The 27585-nt window shown below is 42.7% G+C and overlaps 1 protein-coding gene across 2 annotated transcripts; it reads right to left on the minus strand.

The window, feature by feature from the left end:
* Positions 1-95: 95 nt before the first annotated feature.
* Positions 96-26982, minus strand: mcm4 (minichromosome maintenance complex component 4). Of its 2 annotated transcripts, none has more exons than XM_084327330.1 (17): positions 26944-26982; positions 26606-26683; positions 25351-25509; positions 24690-24856; positions 22674-22775; positions 22478-22573; positions 19836-19931; positions 17171-17309; positions 16585-16805; positions 16219-16339; positions 13616-13875; positions 11865-12230; positions 11584-11711; positions 10538-10745; positions 9983-10211; positions 2049-2182; positions 96-1523 (listed from the first exon to the last, which is right to left on the minus strand). In XM_084327330.1, the coding sequence occupies exons 2-17, from the start codon at positions 26667-26669 to the stop codon at positions 1428-1430; spliced, it is 2586 nt and encodes an 861-aa protein (XP_084183456.1). In that variant the 5' UTR covers positions 26670-26683; positions 26944-26982; the 3' UTR covers positions 96-1427. The 2 variants fall into 2 exon arrangements, with proteins under 2 accessions (XP_084183456.1, XP_084183457.1); XM_084327331.1 differs by having other exon boundaries at positions 26940-26980.
* Positions 26983-27585: the final 603 nt, after the last annotated feature.

Genomic DNA, 27585 nt, shown 5'->3' on the forward strand with positions numbered 1-27585 from the left:
ATTGCTCTGATGATTTTAAAACTAGTATGAACTTAAATCTTTCCACACAACAGTATGAATATGCAAAGGAAAATATGCACAACCCTTGACCAAGTATAAAGCAATTTATTAACAGGTAGCCAAGCTGATACAAACACACAATGTTCATGTATCCAAATTAAGTGCAATTTAAATCTAACCTCTATTAACAAGTACTCATTTAGACGAAGGACCATCTGTAGTATATAAAGGAGGTCAAGGTCCTTGGCATGCATCAAACGGCTACAAATATCTCATAGAGGTAACTAAGGTGGAGTAGAAAGCTAGACGACATGAAATGAGTTACTCTCAGGGCAACTGAAATTGACAGTGGAAAACCGCATTGGATTAATTAAGCTGTTACCATAACTTATTGGATGGATGGAAAATATCAGGAGATTGCATACCATATGGAATGTAGGCTATACCTAGGGTGACCAAACATCCTGATTTGTGCTGGACAGTCCCACATTTTTCTCAGACATGCGAAACAATACGAGACAAAATAATTTCATAAAGATGCTCTTCATAAGAAGTCTCAAAGCAATGGGATCCAGCAATACATATGAATCAAAAGGTCAAGATGGTTCACTGTACTGCACTCTCCATGGTGCTGAAACCTTAGTCTAGGATTTACCAAATCATGTTTTGAGAGAGATGCCACTATGAAGACATAACTTATACCAGTCTACAATGTATGCTCTGTTCTACAGTTTGCCACTTAGCCATGTGGACTATTTGACCTACTTATCACCCTATGATCATAGTTAATGCAATGCCATGAGACATACATGACCATTAAAATATAAAACGCCAAACATAGAATAATTAAATCTGCTAAATCTTAAATTAAATCTGCAGTCGTTTTATCATCACTAAATAGGCTAAGCAATTTAGAGTCATGATGACAATACAGCAAGTCTAGAGGCTAAGGAGCAGAGAAAGTGGTGTGGCACTGAAACTCCAAAGCAACTGAGCCCCCTTTGTCACCGGCTTTCAACTGCAGTCTGCAGTCACCTAGGTAGCCTACTATGCTTTAATAAATCAGCTCATCTAAATGGTTCTATTTAGATCAAATGCTTCATAAATTTATTATACAATATTTCAGTATTATTTTACTGTCCCGCAAAATTCTGCATGCCTCCCTGCATTTGGATCATATGGATTTGGTCACCCTATTAGTAAATAAAGGATCCAAATACAGTAATTGAATTCCAAAATATTTACTCTCCACCACCAAGGACAGGTGTAGTCAGTTTGACCAAAGTCTGCAAAAAAAACATGATATCCAGATATCTCGACTCCTTTCGTTTTTTTCTTTTCCTTTTTTTCAGAGAAACAGGTTGTGGTTGATACAGGGAAATGTATGAAATCAATAACTGTACAATTACAAAAAGCAGGGTGCAGTCTCAGGCGAGTAGACGAACAGTCTTGCCAGTAACGGTCAAGAAATCCTCGTCAGCCAAGGCCCTGAGCGCCTCCTCAAACATGTCCTTTGTGATGGCCTGGAGAGGGGAGAAAGTAGGGGGGGAAAGCTCATTAGAGGAAATACAGTATTCCTTATATTCTTGTTCCTAGGGATCGTATTAAATAGATGGAAAACAAAAGTATTCTACAACCTTTTATGAAAACATAACCACAAAATGTACAACAGGTTAATTTTAATATCAGAATTGCATACTTTTTCCCCAGATCAAACTTTCTTGGCAGATTTAGAGGATTTTGGTTGGTTTTTAATGTGATGTACACCAACAGTGACTAGGCAATAGCATTCCATTCTTAAAAAACAAATATCACAATGTAAGAAATGACAGTTGGGCCTACAACCGCATTATTTGTGTATTGGGACCGAACAGCAATATTTCCCCATATTTTCCATACTTTTATGTGCAATTCCCAAACCTTTCAAGACCTGGACATTTATTTCCCATACTTTTCCAGACCTGTGTAAGAACACTGTTACTATGGTTGTTAGTTACCGTAAAAAACACAGTAAACAAGACTAGCAAAATAAAGAAAAAAGTATTTACAGCTTCAGACTGTCCTCTGAGGTCATCAAACAGTTGCTGGTATTTCATGGCAGGAGTCTTCCCCTTCGTCTGGATCAGTTTCTTCAGAGCCTGAGCCACCTCCTCCTTGCGCTTGCGGGCTGTAGCACTCATTCCTGTATTGAGAAAATAAGCCCCTAGTGTCACCAATACTTGTTTTATAATCCAAGGCTAATAGCTTGGAGGCAGAGTCACCTAATGGGAGAATGTTGTATGACAAGGCAGTGTTAACCGTGATAGTTTTTTTGTCCCCCCCCCAATTTTACAAAAACAAGAATAATGTTTAGCATACAATTTAGCCTTTTTTCCTTTTATCCAATTAATTGTTTTAAAATAGTAATTAGTTGTAGCCTTATTTAACCTTGCTTAAGCCAGAGCCCTATTTTCTGAAAATCCGCCTAAAAATACATACCAAAGTAAATGGAAGATTGCTCCACTTCTACAAGGTAATTTGCATGTTCTTGGTATCTGATTCTAGGGACATCTATGGATCTCAGGGAATGTATTCCCAGTGTCAGAAATATTGTGTCTATTACTAGGCTTGAGTAAATTGTGATGAACCAAAGGAGAATATCAATTTTATTTTTTCATCTTTACGGTGAATAACACCATGCTAAAAATGACCAGACATGAAACATTTATAAACTGAGCTCATTCAGCACCTTCTTGAGATCACGTGTAGACAAAATCGAAGCAAATTAATAAAGGGATGATGATTAAACAGGAGATTTTGTAGAGACCATATTCTGCCATCTGGACAAATGCAATTTGAAATATGATTATAGAATATCAGGCCTATAAATTACCTTAGTATGGCCAAGTCGCACATGTATGGATCGGGCCAAATCTCCCCTTTCCAATGGCAGAGTTCAATCTGGATTTAGTATCACCAGGCATGATTCACAAACAGTGAATGAAATCTACTGCAAGTACAGTTACGTTTTTATAATGAAAATTTCTCCGCCATTTTTCATCAGATTGCATAGCCGTTTTTTTCTAGACGTTCACAGAAGGTAGAGAAACTAACTGCATTCTGTTTTATGGCAATAACGTTCAGGTTTGTGGGAGATAATCCCAAAAAAAGTAAGTAGAGGGCTTCCCACTCTCCAAGACATTTATAACAACAAGCGTTGTAAGAATAAGGCCAAGAGAATAATAAAAGACTCTAGCCACCCAAACAACTGCCTCTTTGAACTGCTGCGGTCAGGCAAGCGATACCGGAGTCTCATGGCAAGCTCAGAGAGACTCAGAAAGAGCTTCTATCCCCAGGCCATCAGGATGCTCAATGACAATTAACACAATGTAACAAACCATCAAACACACTCACACCCACACGTACACAGTACACTACACACCCAACTTTAAATGGACAACTCACTGTAGCACCCACTTTAGACACTAACACTTTATATATTATGTTATATTATTGGCAACTCATTGCACATAGCCAAGCCTCGCACCTTACCACCACAAGGTGGGACACAAGCTACCTCATCCCATTTATATTGTATTGTAACTACTCTGCATTGCATATTGTAAATTATGTATATTGATTTTTTTCTTCTTGTTTACACTTGTTTAAGTACTTGACTTTCTATTTTATACTTATTATAATTATAAATGTTTACCTAGCACATTCTCAGGAACAAAACAGAAAGAAGCATTTCATACAAAAGTATCCTGTTTTTCTGTATGACAATTAACCCTTTATTCGTCAAGGACGAGTTTCCACGTCATTCTCCACCATGCGTAATCTGCCAATGACGCCGTAAGGCGTCGTTGAGATCAATATTTCAAAAATCTGTGATGGCAATCATATTTTACCCACGGAGACTTGGGATCTCCTGTTGATCTCCTCTCAACTCTCCAATGGTTCAAGAGCGCCATCTGGTGGCCGATCGGCCAAACAGGAAGTGACGCGCCGGAAGTGGTGCTCATCCATATTCGGTCCGGGCACTCGCTATCGTTAGCGGGACTCTAGCTCGACACACTGGACAGCGATCAGTTGCCAATAACTCGATAAACAACATGATTTGGACATATATACTATTATACAACCTGGAAATGGATCGCATATATCAACATCCCATAATCGAGAACTTTCTGCGCCACGCCGACCACCCAACGGTCAGAGGAAGATGCGGTAAGTTTCAGCGTGTTTGATTATTATTAAACGTATAATCTGCTCCGATATATATATCGCCCATACTAAATAAATGATTTAACGTCGGCCACGGACTTATAAACCCCCCAGAATGCTGCAGAAAACGATAAAAACATATTTATACTTTAGACCGTATTTTAGTATGAATACCGGTATGTGAATGAAAAAGTAGAACGTTGCTACATCCTAAACGATAGATACTTGACATTGAATGGGCCATAGTAATGTCAATTTAGCAATACAATTTAAAAAGTTATAGCCCTGCAAAGAAGGGGAACATCTCCATAGATTTATAGTGGTGGCAGAGAGGGGATTAAAGGAAAACTCCAACATTTTGGGAAATTAGCTTATTTAACATCTTCCCTGGAGTTAGACAAGAAGATGCATACCTTTTTTGTCTCTGTGCGTGCATTTAGCTTAGGGAACAGTCGCTCTGTTAGCGTAGCTTAGCTTCATCACTGGAAGTGGGGGAGGGTTTGAGCCTGACGTTCCCTACAGTCACGAAATACACTCCAAATACAACTCCAAAACGTTCATGTAAACATGTTGTGACCTGTGTATTCACCACGTGGAGAAATAAAAAATAATTGAATTAGACAATTACGTTTTATAAGCAAATATACTCTGAACTATTTTTTTGACCAACCACTACTCTATGAGCGCAGCCAGTGATTTCAACGTGACGCTGTGTGTGTTTACATTCTCATTCATTCAAAAGATCCAAACCGATTGAAGTTTATGGATACCATGACTTGAAATCTTCTTACCTTGATGATTAAAAGCCTCCCCAATTTAGAAAACAGTAATCCAATGGCTGGTATTGATATACTACTAACTACTGCACGCTAACGGAGCTAACCGGACACTCAAGCAGATAACGAGAGCAATGACCTCCTTTCTGGGGGGTTTCAAAATAAAAGAGCGACGTCTATAGCAGCGGAATACATTTATTTTGTACATTATCTAAAGTTAACACGAACCTAAACTAACGTTACAACTAACCTAAAGTTAGTTTAGGTTCGTGTTAACGTTAGATAATGTACAAAATAAACGTATTCCGCTGCTATAGACGTCGCTCTTTTATTTTGACAACCCCAGAAAGGAAGTCATTATATATGCTTTGCGATCCTGGTCTGTGTTAGCTCCGGTTAGCTCAGAGTAGGGCTGGGCGATAAAACGATAACGATAACTATCGCGATAAATTATTTCCTCGAAATAAACATGAAATGTGGTCGCAAAGTTTCGATATATCGATTTCCAAGCTTGGCTCCGTTCAGCCTCGGCTCAGCACACCCACTAACAACAACCAACGTTACGTGATGACGTGACGTGCATACGCACAACAGCTAACAACCAATCAGTGAAGGAGATGGCCGAGAGCGAACGAGATCCGGAAGGAGACCCAGAGGTACTAGGACTCACTCAACAACAAGGCTTGCTAGGCTAATTAGCTTGCACGGCGTTGTTTTATATATTTACGTGCCGAGTATGTGTGTGTTTTGAATTCTGAGGCCACGTTTAAGTAGTGTGGGGTATACAGTGGACGTCGTTTCAATATATTGTGGCGGAAGAGTATTTTAGTGTCATATTTAGCACATTGTCATGGAATACACCACTTATAAACAACAGGCTAGCTAGGCTAATTAGCTTGCACGGCGTTGTTTTATATATTTACGTGCCGAGTATGTGTGTGTTTTGAATTCTGAGGCCACGTTTAAGTAGTGTGGGTGGGGTATACAGTGGACGTCGTTTCAATATATTGTGGCGGAAGAGTTTTAGTGTCATATTTATTGTCATGAGATGCTCCGCTTGTCGGCTACTGTTAACGTGCGCAGACTGATGACGACATCAACTCGACTTGAGACATTCGCAGCAGCATAAGAAATTAATTAAACTTGACAGACATTATATCGACGATAATTATCGATATCGAATTATATGAAAATAATTTTATAATTTTATCGCGATAAAGTTTTTGGTCATATCGCCCAGCCCTAGCTCAGAGCGTCCGGTATATAACAATACCAGCCATTGGATTACTGTTTTCTAAATTGGGGAGGCTTTTAATCATCAAGGTAAGAAGATTTCAAGTCATGGTATCCATAAACTTCAATCGGTTTGGATCTTTTGAATGAATGAGAATGTAAACACACAGCGTCACGTTGAAATCACTGGCTGCGCTCATAGAGTAGTGGTTGGTCAAAAAAAGAGTTCAGAGTATATTTGCTTATAAAACGTAATTGTCTAATTCAATTATTTTTTATTTCTCCACGTGGTGAATACACAGGTCACAACATGTTTACATGAACGTTTTGGAGTTGTATTTGGAGTGTATTTCGTGACTGTAGGGCACTGTAGGGAACGTCAGGCTCAAACCCTCCCCCACTTCCAGTGATGAAGCTAAGCTACGCTAACAGAGCGACTGTTCCCTAAGCTAAATGCACGCACAGAGACAAAAAAGGTATGCATCTTCTTGTCTAACTCCAGGGAAGATGTTAAATAAGCTAATTTCCCAAAATGTTGGAGTTTTCCTTTAAGATCAGAATAATCCCTGGCAGATAAAGGGCTAATAAAGAAACTTGAAACGCGTCTAGCACACTCGATCCATAAATTGTGCCAAATTATGTCCGGGACCAGATGGACATCAATACTGGAAATCGCAATCAGACAATTGGAATATTCTTTTTGGAATAACCCAGATCAAAGGTAAGGACCATCTGACGTCAATTCCACCTTGATCCTACAATGATTTCATATCGATCCAGCCAATGAGTTACTGGCGATCAGAGCATCAAAAAACAATCCGCCCCCCCTTTCATGCATTCATGATGAAACATAACCTATTATATACTTTTGATTTGGAAATAGTAGCGTGTCCAGGCGAGCAACGCGAACGCTTTTAGCTGAATTCACATATCGCTCCATAAATTACCAGGAATTAGGCAGGATCACTCTGAAAGTATACAATATTCACCACGGTATAAACACACGAACGTATACATGAAAACATTTATTCTTTTTCACATGTTGAACGAGGGATAGTTAATGTCAAATGAGCCATAGTATCGTCTCCATAGCTATAATATAGAATATAATTATATCCCTGCAAACACCGCGACGCACAATGAAAATCCCTATCTCTTACAGCGGTGGCCCATTGAGTACAAGGATAACTAAAACAGCTGGCACTGAAAGTGTTAAAACCATTGGTAAACAAATGTATTGCTGAAAATACACACTTTGACTGCTGTTTTGACAAGGTTAGGGTCTTTACTCTTGGCTATATTTGAGATAGAGATGGATTTATGGCGTGATGTCATTTGCGGTCCAGTACCGGATCTTTTTCTTTTTTTCCGATATTTGTATTCATTATTCATCCAGGGACCTTGGTGTTACCACATAGGGAATGAGTCTGAGATCGCCAAAGTGCAATACCGGCCGCATCCAGCTAGACAGCGGTATCGAACACCCTTCGAAAACCTTATATCTTGGCCTGTGCAATGATCAAATGTCACCGGGTGCAATTTTCTGGGTAGGGCCAGTCGAGCGGTCAAGCGCATCAAATATCCCTGATCCATATGTTGTGGTGGGTTATGCCCAGGGAGCGAAATTAACTTTTTGACTCACCGGCCAGTGGCGGGTAGATGGGAAGAGTCTACCCGCCAAGCATATTTCTTACCTGCCAATATATATTTTATATATACAATTTTTTTTTTAAATAAAATATATATTATATAATCATACTTGTAGTTGTATTATCTGCGAGACATCACCACCACGCAATAAGTCAAAATGCTTGCTATCTGCAAACAGCTCCACTGTCTGTTTTGGCTGTGTTGCTCTTCTAGAAAAATAATCCTTTCAGGGTTGCCTATTGAAATACTGTACACTTTCCTACTGTACACTTTCCTGATGAATTGAAATGGGGGACCCTGATGTAAACAAGACGGAAGTCTTTCTCTGGTCTGCATCCCCTTAACAATTGTGTGTATTGAGCTGTACTGTACTCATTCTGCAATCTGTTAATAAAGTTTTCAATCAATCAATCAATCACACCTCCAGTACAGAAACATTGTTTGAGTTTGCGTGTCAGGTAGACCATTGATTGACAGTCGAGTCTGCCAATTACATCACATCGCTTGTACTCCGGTGCTGCAGCTGGACCCATTGCCCACCTCTGCTGTTGATAACGCTAGCCAAGTTATTATACACACAGATACACAGTGGGCCAGTGACTTTGGTGTAGGGGTGTAACAATGCATCGATCCTAAGGGGGAAATTCAACTGCATCGATTTGAAAATGTTAGAATAGATTATCGCAATTTTAATGTGTACACGTTATGTTATTGTCATGTCCGTTACAGCCAACACACCGACATACGCTACTGCATCAACGTTATGATTAACAAAGCAAGGCATTCGTTTTGTTGCATTAACGTTATATTACTATTGCTATCGATAAATCTAGGTGTTCTAAAATCTATTGCTATTGGTAAGAGAGACTATAATAAGTTGGTGTCTCGGAAAACGAGAGCCCTGATCGCGGAGTTTCAGGAAGTAAACAAGAAAAATGAGAGCTTCCGATTGGTCATTTGCTTTATTTCCCATGAAACCAGTCACTTCACTCTACTGTGATTGGACCGTTGGCTTGAGTGCAATGTGGGACTTGTAGTTTTTTTAACGATCTCGCAGCAGAGGAAAAAAAAGACGAGAGAGGCTATAATCTGTATTCGCACAGCGTGCGCGTAATTGATTTTTACCGTTCGCATACAAATATTTTTAGGGGCCTGCTTATGAACTACACGTCTACACGCCACACGGCGGGCAGCCCTCTAAGTGTCATGCGCCAAAGGTAAAAACAGACCGCCCCTGGCGGGCGGCGGGCTCTAGTTTCGGTCCCTGGTTATGCTGTGGACCAAATGGACATTGGATGTACCAGATGGTGATCAAACAATTGGAATATTATTTTTGGAATACTCCCGATCACAGGTAAGGACTATCTGACGTCTGATAAGCGTTTTTAGTGTTCAATACGAATGCAGTTACTGGTAATCAAATAATCAGAAATGACCCCCCCTTTCATGCATTCATGATGAAACATAATACATAGATTTGATTAGAGAATAGTAGAGTGTCCAGGCAACGCTTATAATAGAATTGACGTATAAGGCTATTACTCAGCCTTTCGGGAATTACCCCAGACCACTCTGAAATTATACTTATATTCACCACGGAATAACGCGCAAATGTATGCATGGAAAAATTCTCTTTCTTGCATCTTGGCCGGAAGAAAGTCACTGTCAAATGACCATAGTATTGTATCCATGGCTATAATATAGAATATAGATATAGCTCTACAAACAAGGTGACGCACTCCTATCTTTCAAAGCGTTGGCATTGCTACAGCAGGTTGCGTCTAATAGCTGGCACTGAATGCGTTAAGAGGTTAACTGTGCACATTATACCACAATTTCTCACAGGATATGACGACTGACCTTCATCTCACCTCCTTGTATAATGTTAGTCCACAGTATCCAAGACACTGACTTAATAGAAATGTGTAACATGTTTAGGAATTCCAATCCAAAAGTCTGGATTACTAGCAATCATTTAAAAATGATTAATCTCTTTCAATGTGACTAGGCTACATCCATGTAACTTTTTGGAAATCCTGACACCATAATGCTTCCAATTGTAGTAAAAAAAAAAAAAAAAAAAATCTGATATTGGTCCAAGTCCCGACTTGGCGTACCTGTTGTGAGAATAGAGATGTCCACAAATCCAGTCCTGGGGTCCGTGGCGGACTGTTTGAGTGCCTCCCGGTGCAGCCTCTTGGCCTCCTCCACATCAATGGTTTCCACCTTGTCAGAGAAGCGCACCTTGGCGTGGGCCTCTGCCAGGCGGATGAGGGACTCCAGCTGTCGGGGGTAGGCCGACACCATGCCACGGCCGCTGCCTATCTTCCTCATGTCCACATAGGCCTGGGAACAAATACAACCACACGGTCAGCTGTCGTTAAGGGGTCTCTCGTTAGCGGGTTATTCAATCTGAAACCGTAATAGGTTTGTAGACACTCCGGCAGATTTGTTGACATTTCAATTTGATCATTTCCACATTTGCAGAAAGTGCCCAGGGATTCATTTGGGTTGAACAGTCATGCACACACTTTGTTTTGATGCTTCAGTTTTATTGAATGTTATCGATGTACTCGGTTCAAATGTGTGCAGAGTACCGATTGTACTTGGTTAACCATTGTATCCCTTGTGCGAACAGCAGCTCAAAACCAAAAGACTTCAAGTAGATGTACCTCAATGAGAGCCTGGCCTGCTTCCTCGTTCAGTCTTGGCTGGATGTATGTTCTTGCATAAGCAATGTAGTCCTTCAGCACAGCCATGTCCATGAACTCCTCCTTGATCTGCTCCTCACTCTGGTAGTACAGCGCCACCAAGTGGTGCGCCAGCCTGCGGTCATAGGCCTCATCTTGGGGATCCAACATCAGGAAGATGAGGTCAAATCTGGAGAGGGAATGAAGATAAATGTTACATCAGCAACAAAGCTTAGGATACAGCGTCTGTGGTAATACTAAGGGATACCAGCCAGGCTTTGATACAGCGTATGTGGTAATACTAAGGGATACCAGCCAGGCTTTGATACAGCGTCTGTGGTAATACTAAGGGATACCAGCCAGGCTTTGATACAGCGTCTGTGGTAATACCAAGGGATACCAGCCAGGCTTTGATACAGCGTCTGTGGTAATACTAAGGGATACCAGCCAGGCTTTGATACAGCGTCTGTGGTAATACCAAGGGATACCAGCCAGGCTTTGATACAGCGTCTGTGGTAATACTAAGGGATACCAGCCAGGCTTTGATACAGCATCTGTGTTAATACCAAGGGATACCAGCCAGGCTTTGATACAGCGTCTGTGGTAATACCAAGGGATACCAGCCAGGCTTTGATACAGCATCTGTGTTAATACTAAGGGATACCAGCCAGGCTTTGATACAGCGTCTGTGCTAAGGGATACCAGCCAGGCTTTGATACAGCATCCGTGTTAATACCAAGGGATACCAGCCAGGCTTTGATACAGGGTCTGTGTTAATACCAAGGGATACCAGCCAGGCTTTAATACAGGGTCTGTGGTAATACTAAGGGATACCAGCCAGGCTTTGATACAGAGTCTGTGGTAATACTAACAACAGCCAGGGTTCAAGGGGCGGACTTGGGTTCAAGTGGCTGGAGGAAACCATCTCGAGTAACAAAACCACAAGAGGAAAAACTGTCCTAACCAAGTATCATCAACATAGTGTCACATACTGTAGATGTTCAGCGTCATTTGCTTGACGGACTCACCTTGACAGCAGTGTGTGAGGTAGCTGGATATTTTCGATGGTGGTCTTCTTGGGGTTCCATTGAGATTCCACAGGGTTGGCTGCAGCCAAGATGGAGGTGCGAGCGTTCAGTTGGCAAATGATTCCAGCCTGCCGATGAGAGGAATCGCACAGTGAGCGGCATTATCCAAATCATTTGCACTTGTGACAACACACCTCGATAGAACCCGCTTCCACTGCTCCCCATATGCCCGTACATTTGCATGTCAACGCCTGTACATTCCTAAGACCTGCCAAGCTTACCTTGGCAATGGAGAGGGTCTGCTGCTCCATCACCTCGTGCAGCACCGAGCGCGTGCTGTCACTCATCTTGTCAAATTCATCAATGCAACAGATGCCATTGTCGCTCAGCACCAGCGCCCCGGTCTGTAGGACCAGCTGCCTGGTTTCGGGGTCCTTCATCACGTAGGCGGTGAGACCCACAGCGCTGGAGCCTTTCCCCGACGTGTACTGGCCCCTGGGCACCAGGTTGAACACGTACTGCAGCAGCTGGGACTTGCTGGTGCCGGGGTCTCCACAGAGCAGGATGTTCACCTCTGCGCGGAAGTTGCCCCGGCCCGTCTGGCTGAAGTCCTTCCTGGTGCCACCGAACAGCTGCAGCAAGATGCCCTGGAGCAGGAGGAGGGCGGAGAGACACATTTATAAGTCACATAAAAACACAGACACCCAAGTCAAGAGAAATGGGGGTTGAAACACCCTTTTTCCATTGCTCCCCAAAATCTTTTAACGGCAACATTTTGATCCCAGTCAGGATCTTTGCAACAATAATATATTCTAATATACATTTTTTTTTTTACCAGGAAGTCCCATTGAGATACTGTACAAGATCTCTTTTGCAAGGGAGACCTGGCCAAGATAACGGCAATAAAATGTGCGATACATCACACAGCAATAAAATGTGTGATACTGTACATCACACAATAAGAGTATGTCTATATAATAATATACAATACATCCCATAAAACAGAATATCCTACATGATAGTAAAAGTGTATGACAGAGTGTAATACAGTAATTTTGCAGTGGGGACCTGACTACAGAGAGCAGCGACATTCTTCTTGTAAAAGAGTTAAGATTTAAATTTGCCAAGAGAGACCAGGGTATCTAAGTGGATATGGTATTGTAGGCCATTCCATGCCCAAGGTGCGAAGTGAGAAATAGCAGTCTTTCCTAGTTCAGTGAGTATTGTGGGAGTTTTTAAAAGTAGCCATCTTGTGGACTTGGTATGGTAGCTGCTAGAGGCAAAGCAAATTAGACTAGAATGATATATGGGAAGCTAGGACTATAAACTGCCAGTAGAGCTGGTCCAAATGCCATTTCACAAGCTTTGTGTTCCCAAGGAGTCTCATAAACGGCTAATAACAATATTAACGTTTCATAATGAACCACAATGTTAAGCATGTTCATCGTTGTAGTTCAAAATATATATCCTGAAGATATGAGCACGTCTGTAATAAGCAGGGATTGCTTATACCAGTAAACATAGGGTCTTTGCATTGACAATGTTTGTATTGACATTTCAAACTAGTCATTCAGTAGATCTTTTTTAAAAAAGGAGATATATTTTGAGAGCATATTGATAATGTATTCACATTTAATTTGACAACATACAGACAATGAGGGTAAACTAGGCTAGTTTTGATCTGCAAAATAAGAAAATATTTTATTATAAAAACAAAGCATCCAAATACTGAATTGAGATTTGAATACCTACAGTATGCACTGAACAAATACTGAATTATAAAATAATTTCGGGGAAACCCTAATTGCACGCGAACAGCAAACCCCATCACTGCCATGATACCAGGGATGTTCTGGCCTACAGACATTTGTAGTCGGGTCTGTAGTCACAGGGCTTTGTCGACTAATGGGAGTTTAATTGAAACTGTACAATTGTTTCCCCACAGGCAGGAGTACGTCTTTAAATGTTGTGCTTACCAGATAAGCATCATTATTCAGGAAAAATACAATCGACAACCCTACATGAGACGCACCTTTTTGATGTCCTCGTGTTCATAGATACTGGGCGCCAGGGCAGAGGAGAGGCGTTCATATACGTCCGGTTTGCCTGCCAGTTCCCTCAGGGTCTGCACGCGCTCCTCGGTGAACAGCTTCTGCTCAGCGCCGTCGCCCAGACCGTGCAGCCGCTTCTCGTCCGTCTTGCGGAAGTGGATGGCGTCGATGTGAGTCTTGTACACGGACTTCACGTTGCCCTGGCGGGGATTCACGCGCATGGGGACCGCTCTGTAGACACCTGTGGAGGGGGGGGGCAATTGGGAGGTTAATTAAATTGCCTTGTTAATTTAAAAGAATAGGCTGAGCTGAAATGAAAAATGCCCCTTTTTTTTTATCCACTTTTTCTCCTAATTTTAAATTTTTTTCTCCCATCCCAATTTCGCCGTTTCCAATTCTCCCCTCCCCTGTCTTGAACGTTGCTCGCATATGCCCCCCACTGGTCGGTTGTAGGGAGGATAGAAGCCTTGCATCACGTGTCCCCTCCAGTCAGGGCTTGACATTAACTTTCTGGCTCACTAGCCACTGTGGCTAGTGGTTTTCCAAAGTCACTAGCCACTCAGCATTTTCACCAGCCAAAAATCCCCACACACGCCGATCATAACCCAACAATGGTAATAAATAATGTGATTATTAAAATGTTCATGTGAAAATGGGCTCCACTCACTTTTTTTCACCACCGTAATGAATGAGAGACCTCCAATGTACAGTTTCTATGTCAAATGTATATACACTCTTTTCTGGACACTTTGTATCACAAACAGTACTGTATTTGCAAATCTGGTATGTCATAAATGTATAGATGTAGCAGTACTGTCTATCTGTATGTCGTGTGTGTCATATATGTTATGATTAATTGAAAATGGGGGACCCTGATGTAAACAAGACAAAAGTATTTCTCTGGTCTGCATCCCCTTAACAATTGTATGTATTGAGCTGTACTGTACCCATTCTGCAATCTGTTAATAAAGTTTTCATTCAATCAGAGAGAGAGAGAGAGAGACAGAGAGAGGGGGGGGGGGGGGGAGAGAGCGCACGTAGGTTCTAGGTTGAATCAATTGATGAACAATGTCGCAGCTGGAACGTTTCATTATAAGCGTCTTGCAAGTTGCAACGCTGGTTAAGATATGAAAATACTTGCCAGTACTGTAAATTGATTATGTGTATTGGCGACGACGCGACTCAGTGTGAAAATAACTTTGAAGAGAGGTTTCAGGTTTCACATGGTTTTTTTTTTTATTTATTATCTTTTCCCCCTCCTTCTTTTTCCGATTTTTCTCCCATCCCACCCTTCCTGGTTGTTTGCGCACTTTCCCCTACTGTTGGTCCGAGAGGCCGGAGACTGTCACATGCTATCCTCCGATGCATGTGCAGCCTGCCGGCAGCCAGCCTGGCCGCGCAGATTCTCACTGGGAGAGTGTAACGTGTGGGAGGCCGCACTACCTCTCACCAGATCCTACCCTCGCTGAGCAGGCACCCCGACCGAACTGTAGGGGTCGCTGTCCACAACGCCCAGGACCCACCCGCCAGCTTTCCCACCCTCTAATACTGCCAATTGTATTAGTGTGAATGGCCAGCCAAGCTGGTGACAACGCCGGGAGCTGGATTCGAACACGCGAACCCAGCATCTCCGGCGTTGGTGACAAACGCAATCTACGCTACGCCACATGGCTTTTTTGTTTATTCAGTCATTCAGCCAATCAGAGGCAGATCAGGGCTGGTCTTTGCATAATGAACGTGATATAGCCAATCAAAGGCAGAGATTTTTTTATTTTTTAGAATGCACATGGCCAGGGAGAAAAAGACGCTAAACACACACACATACACACAGACAGACCACTAGCCACTGTGGCGGGTAGAATGACAGAGGTACACGCCACAGGGGAATTCTACCCGCATCTGGTGGGTGGGCAGGTGCCAATGTCAAGCCCTGCCTCCAGTACACGAGGAGGCAGCCTGTCACATCTTTTCACCTGCCAGCGCGGACTCTCATTGACGAGGTGTAACGTGTGGGAGGCTCACACTACCCCCGCCATTTCCGGTCTCTGCTGTGCAGACGTCCCCCAACCGACCTGTAGGAGTCGCTGTCCACAACGTCCAGATTACCACCCATCGACTTCCACCCGCTGACTCTGCCAATTGAGCCAGTATGACGGCCGGCCCAAGCCAACGCCGACAGCCGGATTCAAACCCGGTGTCTCTCGCATTGGTGACGAGCGCAATGTCCGCTGCGCCACCCAGCCGCCCTGAAAAATGCCCTTTTAACCCATTTTTAACACTCCCCTGGTCATATTGTGCACCTATTTTACAAAATAGACTAATTCAAATCTGCCCTCTCCCCACCCATTTCTTCATGTTCATAAATCAAATCATGTTTTCTTCCTGTAAAACAAAATGTGACGTGTGCTTATGTAGACTTACACAAACCAATGATCATGAATTTTATGCTCTGGAGACTTGACCCAGTTTTTTTTCCTTCAACTCGGAAGTATGTCACAATGCAGAAGTTAGATCCTCTCAAAACGCGGTTTAAGCTCAACTTTAAAGATGACCTCTTGATCGATAATATTCTTTCTGATCTTACCGGTGATGTTGATGCGGTCTCCGGGCTGCACTTTGTCCACCAGGTCATTGTGGGCGTAGACGATGGTGGTGTGAGGGGTCTGACCAGCAGGCATGTCATCAGGAGACTCTTGGATTTTTATCTAGTAAAAGAAATATATATAAATAAATAAGCAAAGGCAATTAGTCCAGCTGGCGCCAATATGGACAAGCACACAAGTCCAATCGCCTAACAAGCACCACCTGGAACGACGCCAACGGAGTCATCAACAAACATCACAGCGCTAATCAGCACCACTCAACATCATTTTTTCAAGAACACGTCCCGTCATTCCGCGGGGGGGGGCAGACTACCCTCTGAGCAACCTCCACCATCCCTGAGTCTCACCATCTGTTTGTCGGAGAAAGCCGAGCGGTTGTGAATGAGCGCCAGGCTGTGGGTAGTGTTGCAGTTGCGGCACACGGCGGGCTCGGAGATGCGCCCGCGATCCACCTCCACGCGGGTGCTGTAGGCGCACACCTGGCACTGGAAGAAGGCCTCCTGCATCTCGGGGATGAGCTGGGAGTTTCGGATCACCATGCCGCTGATGGTGATCAGCTGATCTATATCTGCGGGGGGGGGGGGGGGGGGGCGCGCAGAAGAACACATGAATGGTAAATGGCTGCATTTATATAGTGCTTTTATCCAACACGGCGCGCTTTACAATTTTGTTCCTCACATTCAACCATTCATTCACAGTCACACACAGACCGCAGAGGCAACCATGCAAGGTGCCAACCTGCTCATTAGGAGCAATTAGGGGTTAAGTGTCTTGCTCAAGTCAAACCGGGAACCTTCCAATTACAAGATGACTGAGCCACTGTCACCCCCCACATATGGGCTGGGCCTTTAAAGGAATCCCAACCTGAGCATGACATAAAAGCAAAGTCGCCGCCATGTGAATGTGGTCAATGGGTTAGCAGGAAAGGCTTACCCTCGGGGTTGAGGCTCCTCATGTTCCTGGTTTTCAGGGCGTTGTAGGGCCGGACTTGGATCTGGTGCTCCAAAATAGAGTCTGGGAAATGCTCGAAGAAGAGCTCGTTGACGGCCATGTCAAAGGTTGGAATGACTTCCTGCGGGGAGGTATTATGAAGAAATCACATGAATTGATCATTCTCCTCCAAGGCACCTCTATCAGCCAAACATTAACTCTTTCAGTGCCCACCACGACATAACACGTGTTATCAGCCCGCCCCCTGAATGCCCACCACGACAATTAGCGTGTTATTTTTTTATTAGCGATCTGAATTCATATTTCATCAACCGAGTCTCTCGTTGGGAAACCAGCCCCATCAGGAGCTCAGATGTGAAAAAAGTGCCCCCCCATCAACTCCCAGATGGTAATGCACCCTTTTGGAATGGACTCAATGAAAATGGATGAGAAAAGAAAAATCCGGAATCCACATTTTACTTCTCAGGCATGTAACCGAGCCGATTGCAGTAATTCTGGTCCCTCAGAATAGCGTGGAATATGTGTTTCGAGCACCCAGCGTTGGATCAATAAAAGCGATTGATTTTTGGAATGGCGATCAGGAATTGGAATGATCTTTTTGGAGAACATCTGATCTGAGGTAAGGAATCTATTTTACAAGTATTGGGATAATCAGAGTTGTATTCGCCGAGCTCTCAGCGTTCGCCCTATTTGTGTGTGTGTGTGTGTGTGTGTGTGTGTGTGTGTGTGTGTGTGTGTGTGTGTGTGTGTGTGTGTGTGGGCGATGGCTTTGAGGAAATCAGAGAATCGATTTTTCAGATCGCCTATATAACGTGCATACGTACACATAATACTATCGATAATCTAGCGTTTATTTGAAAACGATTCATAAATAGGCCGAAAAATTACAACGTTTTTGTGTATTCTAGAATATTCCAGTACAGGGCGTTTATTATGGAATCTTTTTATTTTCCTTGAAAACGAGGGCTTTTCAAAAAGCTATAAAACTAAAATGAACCGATAAAAAAAACAATCCGCTTTGACAATGTTGACTGGAAAACGAGTCATTGATAAGCGACGGGCAGATTAGACACATAGCCATAATTTAAAACATAAAACATAGATTAGGCGTTATTAACACTAACATTGAAGTGGATGGTGGGCATTCAAGCACTAAATCGTGCGCCCCCTGCTGGCACTGAAAGTGTTAAGAGACACTGCAGTGAAACGATGTGTGGGTGGGGGGGGGGTGAACTAGCCATTCATTGATTATTAAGTCAATGTTTCCCCTAGAAATTTTCTAAAGGTGGGCGCATCAAAAACTCCACCGCAAGTGTCTCCATCGAGGGGTGATGCTCAGGGTTCCCACAGACATTGCAAAATGAAATTCAAGGACTTTCAGGTACTTTTCCTTTTAAAAAGGGCATTTAAAAAGGATACAATTCAGTTTTAAATGCTGTTTTTATAGAAATAATTATTTGATCCAATATTTATGGCTTTAAACAATTTGATCATGGATGAACAAAACTTTCAATGCGAATGGTTGATTTTAATTTCAAGGACTTTTTAAGCACCTTGTTAAAAATGGGCTATTTTCAAGGAATTCCAGGCCTCGACTTTTTTTGGTTAAAAAAAATCAAGCACTTTAACACTTTCAGTGCCGGCCGTGTTTTCCTTTTTACCCCGTTGAATGCCACCATCCACGGCCAATGTTAACGTTAATATCGCCTAATCTATGTTTTAAATTATGGCTATGTGTCTAATCTGCCCGTCGCTTATCAAAGACTCATTTTCCAGTCAACATTGGCAAGGCAGATTGTATTTTTATCGCTTAATTTCCGTTTGATAGCATTTTGAAAATGACCCGTTTTCCGGGGAAAAACAACCCATGCCTATGATAATCGCCTTTTACTGGAATATTCCAGAACGTTGTCATTTGTCGGCCTATTTATGAATTGTTTTCAAATAAACGCTAGATGATCGATAGTATATGTCGCTGCTCTTATTTCCTCATGGCTTTTACAGTCAAAACAGCCATATTACATAAACGCTTATATATCCGTGAAAACGAGTCTGATTATCCTAACACTGATAACAGATTCCTTACGTGAGGTCAGATGGTATCCAAATGGTTTATTCCAATTTCCGATCACCATTCGAAAAAAATCGATAAATGTATTGATCCATCGTGTGTACAGTATAACCCATATTCGCCGTGGCTCAGAGGCTCGAGAATGAACTCTGGTAGACCCCGGCTGCATCAGTGAGAAGTAAAATGTGGAGTCAGAAATCCGTTCTCCCATTCACTTTCATTGAGTCCATTCCAAAAGGGTGATTTACCATCTGGGAGACGATAGGGGGCGCTTTTTTCACATCTGAGCGCCGGCGGTCCCTGAATCTCCAACGGTAGGCTTGCGTGATGAAATATGATTTCAGATCGCTAATAAAAAAATAAAATACCCGAGAATACTCGTGACCATGGCATTCAACGGTCGGGGCGTAAACCCGAGAAAAGCCGTGAGTGGCACTCAAAGTGTTAAGCACTTCAAGGACCATGTGCGAACCCTGGATGCTGATTAGTGGGGGGGGGGGGGGGGGGGGGGGGGGGGGGGTGCACAGTAATGCTTACGGTAGAGGAAACCCCAAACGAATAATGAAAGGACATTACCTGTGGGTAGCAGATGAGTTGCCTGTACAGTTCGGCGTCGAAGGACTGCACCTGCCCGCAGTTCACGTTCAGCACGGGGTCCCCGACAACACTGATCTGCAAAGGCAAAAAGAGAACCATCAACCTCGAGTACCCCGGCTGGAGAACCAGGCAAGAAGAGAACCATCAACCTCGAGTACCCCGGCTGGAGAACCAGGCAAGAGAACCATCAACCTCGAGTACCCCGGCTGGAGAACCACATGACTCAGTTTTAGGTTCAGAAGAATTGCGTTTTCAAAACTTTATTGTGTAAAGATGGTAAGTTGGGAGTGTTGTGTTCATTCATAGTTAAAGACCATAGTCATAGTGGTTGAGTATTTTTCATGCGATATATCACATTCCAGAGTAATTTGGATTTACTTCACGACTGCAAATACATGGAATGTCCAAAGAAATGTCAAAATGGAGTTAGATGGTTCTTGTTAAGTATACGTTAAGTATTGATGTATGTTTGCATGTAACTGCACTGTACTTGTCCACGACGAGAGGGCGCTGTGGGCAGGATGAGACGTGGTCTAAAGAGATGACATTATGCATAGGGTTGGGTACCTTTCACATTTGAACCGATACCGGTACCTGTCAATCGATACCCAACTGTACCCTTTTTCGGTACTTTAGTCTCTAAAAATGCAATCTACCTACCTGAGTTGTAAAAAAAAAAATGCCAAACTTAATAAATAATGTATTATTATTATTATTTACATCTTACTGATTTAAAGCACTTTGAACTGCAATCCCCTGTATGAAAGGTGGTATACAAAGTTATTATTATTTATTTAGAAAAGAAATACACATCTATATATTTAAATAAATTAATTAAAGTATTTTACAACTGATTAAACAAAACAAATAATCTAGCAGCAATGAACTACTCTGCTGATGATAGAGTATTCGAGCAGTTCTTTTTCAGAAAGATTAACATGTCCACTCTCTCTGGTAAGAGCCGAGCCCGCTCCACACTCAGTGTCCCCCGCTGTGGAGAAGACCCGCTCTGAGGGTGTAGAGGAGGCCTGCACACAGATATTTCTTTACCAAGTTGGCCAGCATTGGCATCTGGTCCCTCTTCTAATTATAATATAATTAATTATGAAATAAAATATAGGCCAGGGTTGTAACTGTAAATAAAGAGGTTGAATAAAAAAAAAAAAAATTATCCACTTTTTTTCCCATTTTCTATATTTTCTCCCATCCCAATTTCGTATCATCCAATTCAACCCTCCCCTGTCACGGACGCTGTTTCTTGCCTCCCACAAGCCGGCTGCAATGTGGACTAAGTCATACATAGCACAAGTCCCCTCCGGTACTTGAGGTAACAGCAGTCGCATCTTTTCACCTGCGCAGCTCGATCTCTCAGTGGCGAGGAGTAACGCGTGGGAGGCTCACGCTGCCCCCGACACTTCCTGATTCTACTGCGCAGGCGCACCAACCGACCTGTAGGAGTCGCTGTCCACAACGCCCGATCCCCACCCATCAGTTTCCCACCCCCTAATACGGCCAATGTGTATTAGTACGGACGACCAGCTAAACTGAAAGCAAATGTGGAGCGCTGGGCTCGAACTGACGAGCCCAGCGTCTCCAGCATTTCGTGGCGAGTGCCTTGCCCACTACGCCACGTAGCCGCCCAGGTTGAATAAAAATTATATGAGATATTGAAGTGGCTACCGAGTCATAATTCACAGCGTTCTAGCCTACATGGAAGGACTGTTATAATACTACATCTCCCGTGACTCTTAGCGGGAGATGACGTAGCTTAGAGACAAGTGAAAGTGGAATGAATGCGTTGTTAGTGCGACAGTAGAGTGCGTAATAAATCAGTTTGTTTTGCATCGGAAAGCGACTCCGTCTGTGCTATTATTACCGCATTCCTACATTGGCGACCCTGATTTTCTCTTGGACATATTTCAGAGATTATATCGAACATGTCAACTGACCAACAGAACGCAGATCACCGAATGCAGTTTCACTCAAGCTGCCAGAGTTTTGGGAACAGAGTGCTAACGCTTGGTTTGCACAAGCTGAAGCTCAATTCGCTCTCAGGGATATTACCGCGGATACCACCAAGTACTACTATGTGGTAGCAGCCCTTACCTTAAGCGTGTATTGTGCACGTGTCGTTGACGTTAACGTGCGGTTTTGTGGTAAACAGAACAGAATCGGAAATTATTTTTTGTGCATTACCGAAAATTGGCACCGTTGGATCTCACGTGAATCGATACACGGTAGTACCGACGTGTTTCTGTCAGTACCCTTAAAAGTAGATAATTCGGTACCCATCCCTAGTCATGCACTTCATATAAGGGAATGTTCTACCCCTTCCTCTCTCTCTCTCTGCACTCTAGCTCTTAGAAAGAGCAATTCATGTGTACAATGTGAATAAACCATGCCGGTTGGCTAGAGAGAGATACCATGTCATGGTGAAGTTATTGCTGCTAATGTGACTGACAACAGTTCTCGAGTACAAAGGTTGAGACAATAAAACTATTTCATTAAAGTTATTACATATTAGTATACAGTTTCAGAACCTATAGAACCTCCCAACAATAGTTCAAACGAGTCTACACAATGCAGTAGTACAACACAAGAACAGCTACATAATACATCACCTCTTCCAGCTTCTGCATGTAGAGAGGCTCGTTCAGATCCAGACCAGTGTTCTCATCCTCGGTGGAGGTGGGGTCGATGAACCTCTGCAGAAACCTCTGTGGGCAGAAATCAACAGACAATATCAGGACTTGTGTTCGAAAAACAGGTTTTTCTTAAAAATGACGTTGATGGCTAGAAGGACTACTTCTTCCACACCTGGAACTTCTCCTTGCAGGTCCCGACGTTGACATCCGTCCCCCAGATGACGAGTCTCTGGCCGGCCGCCTGCTCGCTCGTCACGGCGCCATCGGCAGTGGGCTGGAGATGAAGCGTTAACAAGTTAGGCAAGATTTTGCAGTTTCAATTATTTACCATGTCCTTCATATTTCTATCACTATACTTTTGTTTTATATTGTTTTGATATTGTAACTGAAAGAGCAAATACAGATACGGGGGCTGGTCCTTCTATGGCCAGGCCAGGCGAGGCTATGCCGACCCAAACCAGCAGCCCCAGTCTGCGCATTATTATAGGCAGCCTAGGCTACGATATTGTGTGTGTGTGGGCTGCTGCAGCCCAGTGGTGACAATACGCAAGGGTCGACCAACCAAGGTGTCAATGGCAGTAGGTGTGGTGGCCGTTTAACATTCCAGACTGCAGGCAGTAACCAATCACGCCGCATCATCAAACTAACCGATGCCAGTCTGGTCTTCAAAATCCTCCATGGTCTAGCCCCACCCCCACTTTCCGATTTTTCACCTCCAGGTTCACCAGAACTGTTGTACCAGGTGACTTGGCTGTTCCATTAAGGACAAGTACATTTAGCAAATCAGCCCTCTCTGTGAGAGCTGCCAAGACCTGGAACTGATGGAAACAAGACAAACGTCTTTCTCAGGTCTGCATCCCCTTAACAATTGTATGTATTGAGCCGTACTGTATTGTACCCATTCTGCAATCTGTTAAATAAAGTTCTCATTCATTCATTCATTCATTCAACTCCATTCCAAGTTACATGCCGCCTGGATCACCTGAGGCCAAGGGCTTGCTCTACGAGGGCATGATGAGACTGAGTCAGAGTTAATCAAATCGTGGAAACTTTTTAGAGCTACTATGTACATTGTTTTCAAAGCAGCTTCACATTGAAAGTGATCGCACAGACAAACTTAAAGCAGAAAAGATCATTGATCCGCGAAACGTCGAATTTTTTTGTTGCATTAAGGTAAGACAATGGCTAATCATATTGGATGTCTTCATTTGAACAATTAATTTATGGCTAATCATATTGGATGTCTTCATTTGAACAATTAATTTGCACTATATGAAATTAGTGGGGCTCGCTGTAGTAGCCTAGTGGGTGTGTGTATTGTATGAAATCAGAACCTGGACAGCACCGTTTGCGTGCAAGCAAAAAAGGAAAAGGACATTTTTGGGCGCTCCGCTCCTAGGGTGACCAGGTGTCCCCTTTTGGTTGTACTGTCCCACCATTTGAGACTGCGTCCCACATAGAGGATGTCCCTCTTTTCGAAGCAAAAAAATTAAAAATAAAACACAAGACATTACTGTCAAGTGATAAAGTTTGAATATTTAAAACAGATGTTAGGTGGTAACAAGCCGGCTGCCAGTGCCAAGATGAATGTGGAGAGATATAATTCTGTATTTAATTTGTATTTATTTTGATTTAACCTTCATCTATTTGGTGAAGACGAGTTATTCTAATAAAAAAATTTACATTATCTATATGTCCCACTTTGTCCCACCAAAATCTTACTGTTGTCCTGCTTTTGGACTTTTTGCATCTGGTCACCCTATCCGCTCCAGTCCTATCCTATCGATAGCCTACCCTAATGTCCAGCTCACTCGCCGCCTATGATCTAACCCCTATTCATTTCTCTGGTGTCACAATTAACCAAGCAAACATATACAGTATATATTTTTTTAAACATCTGGGCATTATTGCAGTCATTTTATAGAGGAATGGCAAGGCTTCAGATGTTGATTTAAGTTGCTATAGATAACATTCAACCACTAGATCTCACACCAGAGGGCCAGCATGTAATTTATTTTATTTGGCACATTTTCTAAAAGCTATGTGGATGTATTATTTATCAAAATAAATACATACCAAAAAAAATAAGATTATACACAAAAAAGTTATCTATAGCACCTTTAGACTATTCAACTGACCACTCAAACACAATGCAACAGATATGAAATATTAAAGTCTTTCCACTGACCGGCTCAGAGTGCAGGTCCACCTGGGGGGCCTTCCTGATGGAGCCCAGGTCAGGCCGCTGTCTGGCTGGGGTGCCGCGCACACCACTGCGTGGGGTTCCCTCCACCCGGGAGCTGGGGGTCCCGTACATCAGGGGAGAACTCATGTCCACCTCGCTGCCAGGAAGGACTGGAAGAGAGACACACATTCACACTCATATTTATCATAGACTTTGCCAATAACAAGGGGAACTTAAGTGTTTATTTTATAGTCACATCAGAGGATAATCTAGCGATCCTAGGACTGGATAATATATAATATTTATGCATCGTGTTTTTCTTTTTGTATATTGTGAATCATAACACAATTTTGAAGTTAATATGAAGTCGAGATTACCCAAAAAATATTTGAGCATGTCAATTTAAAAATGCCATTTTACATTTGATTCCAGTTCCGTTTGACTGCATCACACTTCCATCACCCTGCACATAGATAAATATAACTAGATGGCGCAAGGCGGAGTCTCCAGCGTAGTTTACCGGCAGCCATCTTGTCACAAGCAGCACGCCCACTCATAACATGAATGGCTATGGTGCCTTTATATATGTCTATAACCCTGCAGTCCAATATGATGGGTCCTTGGCATGAAAACAAGACATTGGCAAGCGGTGAGGCTTTTGTACCCGAGTGGCGTGGGCTGGAGAACAGAGATGCATCCTGGGGCGCTGCGGGGCTGAGCAGGTCCGTGGCCGGAGATGTTGGCATCGGAAACAGGTTCCCGTCTGAAGAGTCCTGGCCTCTGCGCCGCTGGGAGGGAGGAGAGATGGGTCCCTCGCTCCCAGCTAAGGTTACATAGGAGAGACACAGTGGTGTTTACAGCCAAAAGTCACATCGATTCGCAATGGACAAATGTTATTTATATATTATAAAACAAGGGACTAATGTTGTTATCTATATTATAAAACAAGGGACTAAACACGTTTAGCAATTATGCCACAATAATGTGTAACGCCCTACCCACAGCCATAAAAGAATGTGAATCCCTACCCTCCTTCAAAACTGCTCTCAAAGAGCACCTACAGGTGGCTACAATTAGAAACTGGCCGGTAAATGTCCAACGTACATTTACGGATGTATATATTTATTTATTATCTCTTTTTCTCACACAGTACTGTATATTTGTATGTCACAAATGTCTTGATTAATTGAAAATGGAGGACCCTGATGTAAACAAGACGAAAGTCTTTTTCTGGTCTGCATCCTCTTTAAGCAGTTGTTTGTATTGAGCCGTACTGTATTGAATCAATCTAACCGTTAACGTGTCGTAAATATTAAGGCATAATCATTCAATGATGAATTTGACACAGGATGTACACAACGAGAAATGTTTTGACCAATCCTAACATTAGACCCCCTGCTAATGTACAGTCTCCTCCCCATATGTATATATTCTCTGTTAAGATCTATGGGTAACAGTACTGTATATTTGCATATCGTATGTCACAAATGTAACAGTACTATATACCTGTATGTCATGCATGTCCCTATGCCATAAATGTCATGATGTCATGTATGTTGTGTATGTCATAAATGTCACTATGAATTGAAAATGGGGGACCCTGATGTAAACAAGGCAAACGTCTTTCTCTGGTCTGCATCCCCTTAACAATTGTGTGTATTGAGCCGTACTGTATTGTACCCATTCTGCAATCTGTTAAAGTTTTCGTTCATTCATTCAGACAAAAGATTGATTGAAAACTTTATTAACAGATTGCAGAATGGGTACAATATAGTACAGCCAAATACAACAACTGCTAAGAGGATGAAGACCAGAAAAATACTTGTCTGGTTTACATAAGGGTCCTCCATTTTCAATTCATCAAGAACATGACGACGGTGTTAGATGTTTTTACTAAAATTAACTGTTGGGTTACTTACGAGTGGATGGATTGTCTGGCCTGTCACGCTTACGACCGCCAGGAGTTGACATTGGAGAAGACATTGTAGTCAGAGGTTCTACAAATGAAACGGATCAGACAAATTAAGAAAAACACAAGGCAGCTAGCGAGACACTTGCTATGATAGCATGCGTCTGTTGGCAAACAATAGCCAGTATGCAGTATGTAACGTCAGTCAACAAAAAATACACGTGCAAATCATACAATGCATATTTAAGATACAGTGTGCGTATTATGTGTACTACTTGCAGCTATGGCAATATGAAAATCGCAAATAAAACCACTTTTACAAACGGAATTGTAACTACTTTTACCTACTGTTCAGGAAGACACGTCAGACTGCAGTGGATCTGGCGCGAAATTGTGAGTGACGTCAGTTTCGCGGGGAACTTTGGGCCAATGGCAAGCCAATGCCTTCTAAGCGCATACCACTGGGAGAGGTAGTTGTCGGCTCAGCAGAGAGTCGGAAATATATATTTCGCCGTCTTCGCTTATATTTTGTGGCAAATGGCACTATTAATGGAACAAATCCACACGTCTAAATATCACCCCACATCAGAATAGAGAGATGCGGCGGTTATGATTGTACACTAACAACCCGATTACAACATTTCACCCCTGCGTCTCTTAGTTGATTTCGTCGAACCGGAAGCGAGGTTGTCCTGCAGTGATACAACATGGCCACAGCGTGGCGCAAGTTGCACGCAAACACCTGTGCACGAAAAGGTAATAAAAGACTGGAAAAATACAGCACTACGTTATTAAGAGGGGCTGCATGAAGACAACTTCCGAGAAGTGTGCAAACATGTGTAAGGTGAAGGTCACTTACGATAAGTATTTATCTCTGAAGCCATACATTATAGTTAAGTACTGTTATAGACAGTATACTATTATACGTCTCCTTTATATATCAAATGTGTCCAGCATTTTAGTAGACTATTTAATATGTGCCTTTATTTT

This window comes from Notolepis coatsorum, assembly GCF_963971535.1.
Source record: "Notolepis coatsorum genome assembly, chromosome: 13".
NCBI classification, from domain to species: domain Eukaryota; kingdom Metazoa; phylum Chordata; class Actinopteri; order Aulopiformes; family Paralepididae; genus Notolepis; species Notolepis coatsorum.

Coding starts and splice junctions, on each gene's coding strand:
- mcm4 (XM_084327330.1), bottom strand. CDS start 26,669: ATGTCTTCTCCAATGTCAACTCCTGGCGGTCGTAAGCGTGACAGGCCA. Junction 2,183..9,982: donor CATCTCTATTCTCACAACAG/GTACGCCAAGTC, acceptor TTCTCAATACAG/GAATGAGTGCTACAGCCCGC. Junction 1,524..2,048: donor TCAGAGGACAGTCTGAAGCT/GTAAATACTTTT, acceptor TCCCCTCTCCAG/GCCATCACAAAGGACATGTT.